General features: G+C 33.5%; 2 protein-coding genes across 3 annotated transcripts; one reads left to right on the top strand and one right to left on the bottom strand.

Moving 5' to 3' along the window:
- Positions 1-1,469: 1,469 nt before the first annotated feature.
- On the bottom strand, positions 1,470-4,558 carry LOC110688032 (ethylene-responsive transcription factor RAP2-12-like). Of its 2 annotated transcripts, XM_021864701.1 has the most exons (3): positions 4,160-4,558; positions 1,891-2,802; positions 1,470-1,765 (listed from the first exon to the last, which is right to left on the bottom strand). In XM_021864701.1, exons 1-2 carry the CDS (start codon positions 4,440-4,442, stop codon positions 1,931-1,933), a joined length of 1,155 nt encoding a protein of 384 aa, XP_021720393.1. In that variant the 5' UTR covers positions 4,443-4,558; the 3' UTR covers positions 1,470-1,765; positions 1,891-1,930. The 2 variants fall into 2 exon arrangements, with proteins under 2 accessions (XP_021720393.1, XP_021720392.1); XM_021864700.1 differs by having other exon boundaries at positions 1,470-2,802.
- Positions 4,559-11,861: 7,303 nt separating this feature from the next.
- LOC110687717 lies at positions 11,862-13,976 on the top strand. The gene is made up of 6 exons (XM_021864338.1): positions 11,862-12,197; positions 12,279-12,476; positions 12,560-12,856; positions 12,938-13,133; positions 13,215-13,335; positions 13,490-13,976. Exons 1-6 carry the CDS (start codon positions 11,862-11,864, stop codon positions 13,974-13,976), a joined length of 1,635 nt encoding a protein of 544 aa, XP_021720030.1.
- Positions 13,977-15,746: the final 1,770 nt, after the last annotated feature.

Raw genomic sequence — 15,746 nt, 5'->3', positions numbered from 1 at the left:
CTTTAATAGGTAAATGGTTTTAAAATATACATCTACGTCACTCATTATGTAACAGCTATAATAAAAATCAACAAATAGTACGCATATAAAATTAAATAAATAAGAAACGGACCCCCAATCTCTAAATTATGAGTGACGCTTTCAGCCATCAAAGCGACTCTAGAATGCACTTGATACATTACTAAAATCTAAAATTTATTATGTATCAGTCCATCATCCCTATAAAGTACAACATTACACCATCTCATAAATGACCAAATGTAACACTAAAAATTTAAGTCACTCCCATCCCTTATCCCTAGAAACACAAGGAACTTAATTGGAAGTTTTCCAATATAGAACGTCTGCGCAACGCCGCAGCAAAAGTCGTTCAGCGGCACCGACGTCGCAACCATGGCCTTTCACGTGAAGAATGGCAAGTATATTGGCCATAAGTCCATAACTCATACCCTAAAGAATAAAGAGGTGAATTCTCCGGCCTATAGCTCAATGCTAATGAAGCCAAACCAAGTAAAGCTAAAATAACACCCTTCAAAATGGGGCGATAAACATACGTCCACTAGCAAAATGGAGACAAAAATGGGGGCCCTAACATATTCTATTTATATCAAAGACGTGACAATTGAAAATATTGCAACTTGCTAAATTATTTAAGCGTTACGTTTTATAATATTACTAAATAGTACTAGAACATTTTAGTAGCAACTTGCAGCTCAAAGTTTGAGAGAGTTGTGCTATTTTACCCCAACAATTTCCCAGGAACTAACGTGTTCTTAAATTAGTAACGCTTCAAATAATGATTTCATTATTTGTACGTCTTGACAACTATACTACAGCAATGTGGTTCTGAGTATTTGCTAATACGACTCAAGGAAAATCTTACTTCGATTAATCTTTGTTTTACCTTAACGAAAGGATGATTAATTCATTTTTAAGATAAGATTAAAGGACCCAATTTCATTTTTGGCATATCACAAGGGTATCTCGGGATTTTTGCTAGTTTGCTACTCCTAATACTCCGTAAATACAAGCTTCGATTGAAAACACGAGAGATGTTGAAACATTTTAAGGTATGGAGTAAGGGATATCATCCGTCAAATGCATTTTAAGCCTTCCATTTCAAGGAACTAAACCTATCGATTGTGTCAAGAAAACACTAGATGCTAATATTAAGCCTTCCACTTTAGGGGGATTTAAACCTATCAATTATGCTTAAGGCTCTATCAAAGTTAGCTAATCAAACATTTAAACATAGCAAAGATAGGATACCCTGATCAAATAGACAATGTTGCGTTTGTCCAACTACTTACTACCTAAATTCTCACACCCAAACTAGTAAGCAATCTATGCCCAAGGCACTAGGAAGATAGCTTGCCATGTTATGAAAGTACGCAATCTAATGCAAGGGAAAATCGGGCAAAGTCTTTCACTACAAACTCTACCCTTCGAGCCATTTCTGAAGGACTCAATAAAATGTCGGCTTAGCCAACCAAAATACATGACCATTCATTGAAGCTTGTCCTAATGGCAGACGCATTAGAAATAAAGCAACAAACCATAATTAGAGGTGCAATAACAGACTGAAAGCAGAGGTTCAGCTTTCATGAAGTCGGGATAAACATAGCAAGTACATATTCTGAAACTTAAAGAGTCTCAAATGCAAGAACGAACCTAAATTTACCTATGTACTCCCATATAACTGCAACTGCCCAATAAGACCACTACGCAATCTCATATTTAAAAGTCACCTCGCGAACAGACACTCCTGAAAATTGGACAAAAACAGATTCTAATCACCACCTCTAGATTAAAAATTAAACTCGAAATCCAAAGTTTGTTTCTGAATGATTTGGCGATACAAAGACTAACTGACCAGAGGTGGTAACTAACATGTTTTATTTACATAAGGTCTGCTAAGCGCACCCTTAGCTTAGAAGACTCCTCCGGGGAAGTCATCAAAGCTCCACAGCTCCATTGGATTAACACCTCCATTAGATGCATCACCTCCAAGAAAAGCTTCAATAGCCCAGTTCTCATCAAGGTAAGGCGTCTCCAAGAAATTCAACTGGGATTCGAGATCAACATCAGACAGCTCCTCAGACAGGCTCTTTCCGCTGTTCTCCTCAACAGGTACAGCATCTCCTGATGTCGATTTCATCTTCTTTGTTGCATTTCCGCTGTCATCACTTTCGAGTGCAGCTGAAAAGAATGAAGATATCTCTGGGGTTTTCGGGCCGTTCTCTCCCCAATTGAAGTCAGAACAATCAAAGGAGTTACTACCTTCATCTGAATTGAAAAACAGATCACTACCCCCAGAAAGGGAGTTAAAGGGGTTAACTGCTACCTCTCCCAGAGCAGGCATTGGGTTCGAGTACTCAAAATGATTAACTTGCGGCTTCTCCTCCACAAGAGCAAAATTATTGTAATACTCATTCTGAGCATTGTTCATAATATTGAATCTCTGGTTCATGTTCTGTGGTGTAGGTGAGGCAGTCTTAGCAGCGGGTTTCTGGGAGCGAGCTTTAACAGTGCGCCTAGGAGCAGCAGCTGATACTGGGGTTTCCTCAGGGAAATTCACCTTGGCTTTCTCACCACGGATCCTGCGTGCCTCAGCATCATATGCTCTAGCAGCTTCTTCAGCAGTGTTGAATGTTCCGAGCCAAACTCGAACACCCTTCCTTGGGTCACGGATCTCAGCAGCCCATTTGCCCCATGGGCGTTGTCGGATACCACGATACTGGTTCTTTCTCTTTCTCTTGGCGGTTTTCTCAGCCTGGCTATTGAACTCCACAGGCTTCAGTCCTTCAAACATCAGAAGAATGACATAATAAGCAAATGCACAAGCCAGCAATTTTCCGGGTGAAACAAGATTAAACAAACTCGCAGTAACAGTAAATCTGAAAACATATTAGTCAGACCAAAATTTCCTAGAAAGTTCAGAAAGATGACATTAATCAGTCACATGGTAAAAAAAGTCCTGTTGAAATTTGACAAGTATGAAATTTTATTAACAGCTGATCACTTCAAATTCATCAAATCTACCCAAACGAGAAAATAAGAGCCGTGCAGGAATTCGACAACACCAACAACAATAACAAAGCCTTAATCCCGAATTTCCGAAAGGATGGGATCAACTACATAAACCAAAAATTTATCTCGAGGAAGAATTGTCCACAAAAATACTTTTTCCATCATCAATTCTATGAATTCATGTTATCTATGCTCTTGCAAAATCATTTTCACCATATAATTTTTAATCTTGTTAATTTAGTTCATCTTCCCAAATTTGATACACAACAAAATGGAAAAAAATTTCACTCTACAAATGTTCCTCTACAACACGCAGACAAAGAGGCCAAAAAAATCAACCAATCCATAAATTGACATCAACCAAAAAAAAACAATTCATCAGTCAAATTGAACCAAGTTCAACAAAGATTACTCCTTTATTAAGCAAAAAATATACTGTATATATCATGAAAATATCATAAATAATTATAGAGATTCCCAAATTATTAATAACTAAGGAAATTGGTAAAACATAATCAAATATTAAACAACCAAATTTCAAGCAACCAATTAAGCAAATACAAATAATAAACTAAACGCACCAACCCACCTAAAAACCCACAAAGTTCAAGCAAACAATCAAGTAATTTCAAAGTTGTAAATTATAAGAAAGGATACTAAATAAATATAATCATGAACAAATGTCGTGAATAATTATATAAATTCCCAAATTATTAATCACAGTTATTATTATGATTAAGGAAATTAGCAAACATAATCACATGTTAAACAACCAAATTTCAAGCAACCAATTAAGCAAAAATACAAATTGTAAACTAAACCCACCAACCCACCCAAAAAAACCCACAAATTTCGAGCAAACAATCAAGCAATTACAAAGCTGTAAATTATAAGAAATGATAACCAAAAAAAAAAAAAAATTACTACCCACCTCACCTACCATGAATTAAACTGAAATTAAAACTTCAAGAACCCAAAATTTCGTATCTTTTTAATCAATCAAAATAATCATCAGCACTTCCCACAAAAATTCAGCAACCCAGATAAATTTCTAACCAGAACATAAACATAAAAACTCTAAAAAAAATAAATAAATATAAAAAAGGGAAAAGGGTAAAAAGGAGCATACCATTAGAAGATTTGGGCTTAAAAAGGCCAAAAGAGAAGGGTTTAAAGTCAGGAATGATAGAAACATCATCATCAGATTCATCTTTAAACTCAAGAAAATCAGCCTCAAAAGCTTGATCAGCAATAGCATCATCATCTTCATCAACAACATTAACAGTTTCAGATCTCAAAGGCTTAGAATAGCCGCTAACACCCTTTTTTAATTCAGGCCATAGATAATCGGAATTCAGACGATGAGATCTGCCTGCCGGAATGAAGTCGGAGATTACAGCACCTCCACACATGATTGATTGTTTCTCTAATTAATAAAGCTTGAAAATATTATTAAGAAGGTTTTTTATTTTTGGATGAATTGGTTTTTGTGAGATAAATAAAATAAAAATGGGTGTAGAAATGAAGTGAATTTTGGGTGGGGTTATTTATAGGGAAGGTCAGGTGTGATGTCAGTTGTGATTATAGGACAATGGATTGAGATGGCTTGTGGTATGGTAAGGTGTGTGGCCACCTTATGTCCCTCTTCTTATTTTTGATGAAAAAGTTTATTTCTTTTGTTTCGTAATAATTGATATGGTCAAATGCTTAAATTTAATATTTAATGCACTGCGTTGATTTAAATATAAGTAATTATTTCATTTGTTCTTTTTTACTTGACCTGTTTTGACTTTTATATTATTCACCATCTCTTCTTTGACCGTTTTTTGTGAATAATATGTAAAGAAAAACATATTTATGAGTCTTTTTAAAATCGTCTCAATAAGTAATATCATAATATATAACTTTTATAATTTTTACTTAAGAAGAATTAAAGTTATTGATCGTTAAAGTTTTACATTGGCAAACGTTATAAAATAAACAAGTCAAGTAAAAAAAATAATAGAGGAAGTTTATGTTAATAAAAGTAACTTTGTATGTAGAACATGGAGTAGTTGATTACCTAATTGAAATTTATATTAGCTAGTGTTATGTAATACAACATATGAGCCTATGTGGATGTCAATTAGTTTAATTGGTTAAAGTTTTAGAGTTCGTGTTCAAGACCTATAATCAAATCTCGTCTACATCATTATCAATTGTGTGCAAAATCACATAGGATTGTACGAAATAATAGTAGGTATGAACATAATTAAAACATAATCAATCAGGATAATACAATCGTATTTATTTCCTAATAAAATTAACTCAATCCTGTTTTCAACTTAAACAACGGGCGCATAAGAATACTTTGAATACTGTCATAAGTTTGTATTAGCAGTATTATGTTTATTAATAATGTACATTATTATCATGATCATAACGTGAAAATAAAAACATGTACTCCCACCATTTTTATTTATTTTTATCCTATTCACATGCATTTTAAGCGGTTTCTGATGCACATATATATAACCAATTGTATAGATTTTTAATGGCGCACGAACAATTGTAACTTATGAATATTGATAATTGGACACCATAGATTGAAACGACCAACAAATACTCGCACAATGTTTTAGTATATATAAGTACAAATAAATGATCAAAGTATTATAAGTTTGACTCTATAAATAGTAAGTGAAAAGAACAAACATGAGGGGAGTAGCATATGTTATATATTCATTTAGCTAGTAATGTTTTAGAACCAAATTTTTAATTGTTATTGTATTGTACGGTCCTACGGTTTGATTTTTTGTCGATTTAATTCTATCCCACCTATCGATTCAAGGTAGAATCACCATGATGATGATCTTGGTTATGATCCTAATTCACTAGCTACAACAAGGATTGATCAACAGTTTCTTGGATATCCACATTGGCCACATATCATTCACGTTCTAACATCTGTCTTTAATTTGAATGCACTTGGCTCAAATAATTATGTTGCACTAACATGAAAACAATCGTGATTTTTTTGGGTGAAAATCATTCACATGAATACGGATAAAAAAAAAAAACATTCATTACAAGCAGCTTAACATTAGGTCTCCCAAAATCCACCTTAAAGTTTACGCAATATAATAAAGTACATAATACAGTACAGTTTAAGGTAATTCACACGCAACATACGTATAAAATGAAAGTTCCTTGGTGGTTTTGTCACTAAAACCACGAGTTTCAACATGTAAGACCATTGTCAAGATCACAAGTTTTGCACTACCCTTCTAAAGGTTCAATAAATTTGAGCGTGTCTTTTTATGCAAGTTGATCAGTTTATAATTACAAACTTAATAGTTAAGCAGAACAGTAAATGTGCGTATCTGGTAGATATGTATGTACAACATTATTAATTTACTGACTAACATGTAATGTCATTATTGATATTTTACATTATTGCAATAATATTATGCGCAATAAATAAAGAATATGTAAAGACTTCTTAGAGACATGTGTTAATAGTGTGTACATATTATCTTACCCATTTTAGGTTAGGTTTCAATGTAAATATGCAAATAGTTAAATATAATGTGTGTTGAACAATGGAACCCCTTAAATCAATGGAAAATTTTGACATTACACATTCTAACTTGGTATCAGAGCTAACCTATAGTGTTTTTATAATAATAAATTATTTACTTAAAAAATATGCGTTCATGTTGGTTGTTAATTAACTTGCATAAATATGCATTTAAAGTTTATTTTAACAATTACAACTTTCGTACTTTATTATTGGTGTAGACATACAAAATATGGGGGGGGGGGGTCTGATAATAGTGAATTTAAAAAGGTTTTTTAACTTACTTATGTTTTAATAATATTATGTAGTTATCTTTCTTATTATATGTAACTAGTGTGTGGCTCGAGCGATACATTGAGTTTCGTTTTTAATATCAATAAATATTATTTGAGCTATAAAATATATAATTTTTTAAGTAAACAATAATAACTATGAAACTAAATAAGTGCTCTCAAATTGATTTTTATACAAAGTATTTAGTACACTATAATTGAATATGAAACACAATTAAAAGATAGCAAAGATGGTAAGAATATTTATTCAATTTTTATTGGTCTTGTGTTCAAATCTTGTAATAAACACTTTAATTGCCATGAAAACATGTTTATAGTATAATAATAGATGATGTGACATCTAGTACATGCAAAAGATGATATGACATACATCTAATACACGTGAATAGTGCCATGTGATACATATTCTGTTTTAGGAATGTCTTTCAATATATAAGTATATAGATATACTCATATACCAAAATTAAATTTATTCCAAAATACACATTACACTCTTTATAATTCAACTATGTTATATATTCATACAATAGACCTTATTAAAATCAAACAGGATCTATTCCAAGTGAAGTAAACAAGTCTTAAAAAAACCCACTTTCTACTAACCCCTCTTTTCTTGCTATGATAAGTAAGAAGATTAAAAGTGAATAGAGGAAGTGAAAACCTATTTATGAGCCTCAACCATTAGCTTAACTTGTTTGTTGATTTGATCCTTTAATATGGCATTAGCGCTAATGTGACACAAATATCATGGCTTTGGATTATTGAATTTTAAATTGAAATATTAAGCGTTGAGTATAATGGGGCAGTCCATGCTATGTCAACATTTCAAGCCCAACGATGTCTCGTATAAAGGAATGTAATAGGGTATAAAACCTATTGTTGGGCTTGAACCATCATCTCAACTTTTTAGTTAAGTTAGTCCTTTAACAAAAAAAATTCAAAATAAGTCAATCTAACTTACTCAGCGCAACAACTTCTCGATCTATACTTTCTACATAATATAATCCAATTGTGGAGAAAGTTTTAATCAATAACACAATACTAAAATAGACACCAGGAATGACTCGTGTCACTTCCTAGTACTGTTTTTTCCCTCCAAAACTCCCCCTCCCTTTTTAGAAAAAATCTTTTATTTTTTGAATATTTGTATAATACAAATATAATTGTATATTATTCCTAATCTTATATATTATCTTTATAATAATTGTATTCTTTTTTTTATTTCGTGTTCTATTAACTTAAAATAGTTACATAAGATTTTGAGACCTTTTAATTAAGGGAGAATAAGCTATAATTTAGAAGGTTGAAATATAGTGGAGAGTATAAAATTCCGGAGCCAAAAATACAATATTAACAATTAAATTACCATTATATAGTTGTACGATAGTAGGGTTCAATGGAAAAAAAAAAAGACAATTCTATTCATGGTGTTGATTTGAAATCTTATGAAATAATTATAATTTTTTTTTGGTGTTCCACCCGTTTCACCCTTTGAGCTAATCCGGATTCGAGGCTCAGTTCTGAGTGGTTAGGTTCCACTCCCCTCCCAATTGTTGTTGTGAGGGATCGAACACGCAGTCCTCCCTACCAAGTGCAGCCTCAATCACCACTACACCAACAACCAATTGGTAGGTTTCTGTAATAATTTTTCCAACTTATAACTTTTTTTTCCCTCAAAAATCTATTAACTATTATTAAAAGAGGTCATGCTTACCTCGATCATTTTGGACCTATGCCAATCTATCATTAAAAAATTTCCCGCCAATATAATATATGATGTCATCATTAAGTTTTTTCAAAAAAATAATTATTCTACTTAGCTTATTTTTTGGAAGTACATTGTATAGGTTTTTTTTTTTTTTTTTTTTTTTTTTTTTTTTTTTGAACTAAACTAACTCATTAATAAAAAGTCATACGACATCAACATTGATAGTTTTATTGGGAATAATATGCATCATTAATGTAATATGATGTATACTATTTTTAAATATTTTCAACACACAACTAATCAAAAATAATTTATTTTTTTCTCAATTGTAGTTTTAAAAAAATTTTGCCTTATTATTTCATCTTTCTTATATGCGTTGTATTGTTTATTCTACATGAGTTGCCTTATTTTTATATTATTTCACAAATTAATTATGGGAAAAAAAAATTATTACTACCGTGCATCGCATGGACACTAATCTAGTTTATCTAAATAGCTAGTTCAAACTACCCTTATTATAGTATTTAATTAGATTAATTAATTCAGATTATTAACAATAGCATAAGTTAGCATACGAGCATTAGGACTCTCTAGAGTTTTTATGAGACGATGAATTTCTTTTATCATTGTCATCCATTTTACTCATGGGTTAAGATGACCCTAAAATAAGGGTGTGTTCTTTTAATTAACCTCACTGGACTTGAAACTAAATGAATTATTGAACTTGATTGAAACTTAATAAACCTAATTTAACTTATTGGAATCTATACTATCAGAGTTGATTATACTTAATTATTTTATTTTTTAGGCTTGATTGAACTTATTGGAAAACAAACTTATTGGACGCAATTTAAACAACTATTTCCATTAATTATTGCTAATTCAAAAGTTGCACATAATAATTAACAGAGGTGGTAATAATAATAATAATAATAACAACAATTGTTTCACTTAAATTAAACTAAAACGACATGTTCATAAGTCAGGTGTGCGATCTGAGTCAGATTCGGATGTAGTTGGAGCTAAACTCTGGTGAATTGAATGGGGTAAAACTTTACATTATGACCATGTTTTGAAGTACAAAAGATTATATCGGAATTGCTGGATTTCATTTTTCATGGAATTTCTCAAGATTTCAAATGGAACAAATGTTTAAAAACAGAAGGATGAGGTTTTTTTTTAAAAAAAAAAAGTGACAATGATTCCACAATATAGGAGTACATATGAAGTGTAGTTGTTGTGCAGATTAAACGAGTAATTAACATGTTTCATATGTTTACCAAATTCTTATCAAATTCATACGTAGGATTATATGCATTTGACTGTTTGAATTTCTTTGTATTGCTTCCGTCGTGGTAAAAGAATGTGGTCGGACTTTTAAACACCTTCACTAAACCGTACAAATAGTTTCTTGACGCAATATTGCAAGGGCTCAAATCGCTCAATATATGCTAATTTGCCAATTCTTAAATTAGAAAATTTGTTAATATTTCATATTTTTTTTTAAAGGAAATTCTCGTAGATTTGTATTGCTCATACACTTAGCAATATAATATTTGTTACTGATAGTGTTTTTTTATTAAAGATAATCATAATCATGCAAGTTTTTATTTTTTTTATTTTTGAAAATAATCATGTAAGGTCTTGTTAGTTTAATGTTAATTTAACACTTCTTATATATCATTCTTTATTATTAACAATTAAGATGTTAATGGTTGAAGATAAACATTGACCAGGCTAATCCACTAAGTTATATTGCTAAACCTATGTTGCAATTATCAATTGATGATGTTTCTGATGAACTTGCATACTGGAATCTGGGTATTGTTGCTTATGTGTTTAGGGCTAATCCTTATGTGAATGCTTTTTCGGGTTTTTGTAAGAGAATGTGGGGGGTGAAAAAAATTGATAAGGTGATTCCCTTGAAACAAGGAGTATTTCTTATTCGTTTTTTGAACTCTGAATCTAAAGAAAAAGCTCTAAATTCGACTCATGTATTGTTTGATAACCATCCGGTCTTCATGAAGCAATGGGTAGATGGAATGGAGTTGAATTCTGAGGATATTACCAAGGTTCCTGTATGGGTGCAAATTCCTGGGCTACCTTTGAAATATTAGGGTAAATCTTGCTTAGAAAAGATTGTTGGGTTAATTGGCACTCCGATCAGGCATGATAATGCTACTCTGATGAAGGAGAAAGTGAATTATGTCAGATTCTTGGTGGAAATGGATATTAATGGGGATTTTCTTGATGGGATTAAATTCATGTCGGAGACTGGTAGTGTTGTTCAGATGAATGTATTTTTGAATGGAAACCAATTAGATGTGAGGTGTGTAAGCAGATGGGACATATTACAAAAAGATGCAATAAGGTGAAGAAAGTTTAGAGGCCAAAAGTGGTTTCTGGTGGAAATGTGCAACAAGTAGCTAAACCTGTTACAATGGGAGAGGGTGAACAAGATACTGATCTTCAAGAGGGATGGATTAGAGCAACTCCTAAGAATAGAATTAATTCAGGGAAGGTGTCAAGGTCTAATGGTGATAATGTTGTGCAAGTTTGTAATTCCTTTGAGAGATTACAAGGTGATGATGCACTCGTTTTTGGAGCTGGGCTTGGAGATTTGCCTCCTGGCGGGGGTGAGGATGAATAGAATACTTATTTGGAATGTGAGAGGTCTCAATAGCCTCTCAAAACAGAAGGAAATCAAGGATTTTCTGTTCAAGCAGAAGATAGGATTGTGTGGTGTTTTGGAAACAAAAATAAAACCCAGTAACTTTCGTTTGTATAATGGGATGTTACAGGGCTGGTGTGTGACTTCAAATTTAACCCTGGTTAAAGGTGGAAGAATCTTGGTGGCTTGGCTTCCTCTGTTCTTCCAGGTGCAAGTTCTTAGAGTTACTTCGTAGTTAATTCATCTTAAGGTTACTAATATTGCCTTGAGGATGGATTTCTGGTGCTTTATTGTATATGGTATGAATGATTCTAAAGAGAGAGAGTTATTACGGGCTGATATTTGTGATATTGGGGTAAGAATAACAGGATCTTGGGTGGTCTTAGGGGACTTTAACTGACCCTTGAACTATGAAGATAGAATTGGGAACCCCATCACTTATTCTGAATTGATGCAATTTAGAGATTGTGTCCAGAAATGTGAGATCTATGATATGAAGAAAGTTGGTTGTTCTTTTATCTGGAATAATAAGCAAGATGGAGGAAGTAGGGTGGTGAGTAGGACTGATAGGACCTTAATGAATGAATGTTGGTCAATAATATGCCTGATTCCTATGTGAACTATATGCCCGAGTCCTGGTTCGATCATAGCCCAGCTATTATTCAGTTGGATAGTTCTGGCCATACTCAGAGAGGGACTTTTAAATATCTGTATATGTGGTCCATGCACTCAGATTTCTTGTCTATTGTCCAGCATGCTTGGGATACTGATATACATGGTATTCATATGTACAGAGTGGTGAAGAAACTCAAACTTCTGAAAGTTGAGTTGAAAAAGCTGCATAGAAAATATTGTACTGAAATTGAGCTTAAGTATTTTAAGCTCAAGCATGAGATTGAGAATATTCAGCTTGTTTTGCAGAATGATCAGTCAAATGTTCATGCTTAGGAAATTGAGAGGCAGCTATTAAAGGATTTCAAGATGGTGAAAAATCAGTATTTCTCTTTTATCTCCCAGAGAGCCAAGATTAATTGGCTTAAAGTTGGGGATAATAACACTAGATTTTTTCACAACTATATGAAGCAGAGACAGTATAAGTCAAGGGTGATTGCTATAAATGAAAGAGATGGGAATTGGTGTGATAATCCTGAGAAGACAGCTGATGCTTTTGTTGGGTATTATAAGGTTCTGCTTGGGACTAATGATGGTGATAGGGTGTGTGTGAAAGACGAGATTGTTCAACAAGGGAATGTTCTCTCAAAAGAGTAGGCTGATATGTTGTGTGCTCCTTTTAGTAGACAGGATGTGAATTGAAGAGTGCTTTATTCTCTATCCCTGGGGATAAAGCTCCTGGTCCGGATGGCTATAACAGTAATTTCTTCAAGCATGCTTGGAGTGTTATTGGTGAGGAGGTGACTGATGCTAGTTTACAGTTTATGGAGAATGGCAAGATGTTGAAAGAGATCAATTGCACCACTTTGACCCTGATTCCTAAAGTTGAAAATCCTACTTCTGTGACAGAGTTCAGACCTATAGCATGTTGTAATGTGCTGTATAAGTGCATTACAAAGATGATTTGTAATAGATTGAAGATTGTTTTGCCCTGGCTTATTTCTCAGAACCAGGCTCGATTTGTTAAAGGAAGATAGATTGTTTAGTACATAAGTATTGTTCAGGATATAGTGGCTAGATATAGCAGAAAGAACTCTCTTCCTGGGTGTTTGCTCAAGGTTGACATTCGAAAGGCATATGATTCTATGAAATGGGAGCTTCTGGAAGAAATGTTAAAGGCTTTGAAGTTCCCTGAGAAGTTCATTATGCTTGTTATGAGTTGTGTAACTTCAGCCTCCTTTTCTTTGGTCATAAATGGGAGTTTGACATGCTTTTTTAAAGGAAAAAGGGGGTTGAGATAAGGGAATCCAATGTCTCCTTTGCCTTTTGTTCTTTGTATAGAATACTTATCTAGGATTTTGGGTCAAGTTGGGATGCATAGGAGGTTTAAGTTCCACCCTAGATGCAAAACATTGAGGCTGAATCACTTGGTTTTTGCAGATGATATGATTATTTTTAGTAGGTCTTATTCTTAGAAGCTTAGCTACATTTGCAACAGCTTCTTGTTTGGTTGCCAATGAAGGGAAGTCAAACTTGTGTTGCTGTAATGTAGAGAAGGACATTAAGGAGGAAATTATTAGAAGCTCTGGTTTTAAATAAGGTTCTCTTCCTTTCAGATACTTGGGAATCAATGTGAGTGCTAAGAAGTTGGCTAAGGATGATTGTCAATTCCTTATTTACAAGATTACAAGCAGGGTCAGAACTTGGGGTTGTAGGACCTTGTCTTATGCTGGTAGAGCTCGGCTTGTGAACTCAGTGCTGATGTTTATGCACATTTATTGGGCTACTATCTTCTTGTTTCCTAAGAGTGTGATTGATGGGGTGGCTGCTATATATAGAAATTACCTATGGACTAGGAAAGCTGTTTATACAAAGTCCCCTCCTATTGCCTGGGATATTGTCTGTAGGAGTAAAAAGCAGGGAGGGTTAGGGATTCAAAACTATAAGATCTGGAACATTGCTGCACTTGGGAAGCAGATATGGAATATTGCTCAGAAACAGGATAACTTATGGCTTAAATGGGTTAATGAAAAGGGAAGAGTTGGAAGAGGTTCAAGTGTCCTAATAGTGCTAGCTGGAACTGGAGACAAATCTGGTGGGTGAGAGTTCAGATGAAGAGTGGTTATACTGGTAATAATTGGAAGGAAGATAGGAAGGGTTACACAATTGCTAGTGGTTATAAATGGCTCTCTCAGCATCATGATCATGTTCCCTGGTGTGATTAGGTATGGAACAAATTTAATATCCCCAAGCATAAGTTCATTTGCTGGATGATTCTCTGAAAAAATATCGGAGTTAAAGAGTTTCTTAAGAGGATAAGTGTGAGTGTTGATGCCAGCTGCCCCTCATGCAATAATGCAGATGAAACAGTTGAGCATCTGTATTTTGAGTGTGTTTACTCAGTTAATTGCTGTAAGGTTCTAGCTCAGAGCCTGAATATTCAGATGAGTCCTAGTACTCTTGAAGACTGTAATGAGAAATTGGGACAGATTCTAGGAAGGTTCAGAAGACAGGTTATCCAAAGCTTATATGTAGGGCTGCTGTATGTTATTTGGAAAGAGAGGAATCGAGCTGTTTGGGACAAGTGTATTAGAAGGCCTGAGATAGTTATTAAGGAGCTCTTGGTTGATGTTAAGCACAGAATAGATTTTGTAATACCTGATAAAACTAGTAAGAGAAATGTAGATTGGTTCAAGAATCTGATCTACAAATAGAGAGTATAGGAGGGGATGTTTCTGTTTTGGTGTTGCCAGTTTTGGTAGCTTGTATTGGTTTGGACCTTTTCATTTTAATAATATTTTTAACTTTTCACACAAAAAAAAAAAAAAAAAACTACGCCCTTCGTATTTTATTACTTGCTCCACTTTCCTTTTACGACCGTATTTTATTACTTGTTTTATTTCTTTTTTTTGAAACTTTGAACAATATTTTACTATTTTCATCTCCACTAGTGGTCTTCACATGTCGTCTTTTAATATTTTTCATGTTCTCTTTCCTTGAATTCCTTCCCTCATATACTTACTTTTGCTTTTTAAGTTTTTTCTATTCTTCCACCAATCCCACTTTCATCAAATTTTATTACTACGTACTTTTAGTTTTATTATTTCTCCTAAAACTCCACACATAAAAAAATAAAACAAGTAATAAAATACGAAGGGAGTACAATGTTATTTCTTAAATCAAATTAATTCCAACTCTTTAAATAAATCTTGATGTTAATACGAGTAATCGTATGAGTTTGTACTCCGTACTATTTTAAAGAATATTCCTTTATTTAACCGGGTAAGAGTAAAAATTATATGAGGGAGTAAAAATTGAAAAGTAAGAGGTAGAATTGAATTGAAAAGATAGGAAGATGCATGCACCAAAATCTGCTGTTAGTTGGGAAAAGAAGACAGAGAAAGGTAAAGACCACAACAAAAGCTAACAAGAAAGAATTTTATGGGCCCACTTTGGTCAACTATTTAGGCCATCATCACATTATTTACTGGTCGTATAGTATAAGGTCCATACTCTTATAATATAGCCGAAATTGGCCACAACATCATGAACTATGATTTAGGTGCACTGAATATTCTGAACTATGCGTAGTAGTCAAAACACCATCAATTATGGTGTTAGATGTGACGTGTGCCTTAAATGAAAATTTCCGGCCACTTATTTCATCGGAGGAGGTGAATCCATGCTTGTTAAGTGGATGGAAGACTACATAACTGTTCTAGAGAGTGAAGATTCACCTCCTCCCGGTGAAATAAATTGCCGGAAATTTTCATTTATGCCACGCGTTGCACCTAACACCATAGTTGGTGGTGTTTTGACTACTACGCAAAGTTCAGGGTGCTCAGTGCACCTAAGCCGTAATTCAGAGTGTTG

This window comes from Chenopodium quinoa, unplaced genomic scaffold (assembly GCF_001683475.1).
Source record: "Chenopodium quinoa cultivar QQ74 unplaced genomic scaffold, ASM168347v1, whole genome shotgun sequence".
Lineage (NCBI taxonomy): Eukaryota > Viridiplantae > Streptophyta > Magnoliopsida > Caryophyllales > Amaranthaceae > Chenopodium > Chenopodium quinoa.
The sequence above is the reverse complement of the archived record's forward strand: the minus strand, read 5'-3'. Positions and strand labels throughout refer to the sequence as shown.

What these genes read in the sequence shown, in the direction of transcription:
- LOC110687717 (XM_021864338.1), top strand. Translation starts at nt 11,862, where the DNA reads ATGCCTGATTCCTATGTGAACTATATGCCCGAGTCCTGGTTCGATCAT. An exon ending in GGACTAATGATGGTGATAGG is followed by an intron (nt 12,477 to 12,559) that starts GTGTGTGTGAAA and finishes TCCTTTTAGTAG; the next exon opens with ACAGGATGTGAATTGAAGAG. An exon ending in GATATGATTATTTTTAGTAG is followed by an intron (nt 13,336 to 13,489) that starts GTCTTATTCTTA and finishes TCTTCCTTTCAG; the next exon opens with ATACTTGGGAATCAATGTGA.
- LOC110688032 (XM_021864700.1), bottom strand. Translation starts at nt 4,442, where the DNA reads ATGTGTGGAGGTGCTGTAATCTCCGACTTCATTCCGGCAGGCAGATCT. An exon ending in TAAGCCCAAATCTTCTAATG is followed by an intron (nt 2,803 to 4,159) that starts GTATGCTCCTTT and finishes TGATGTTTGAAG; the next exon opens with GACTGAAGCCTGTGGAGTTC.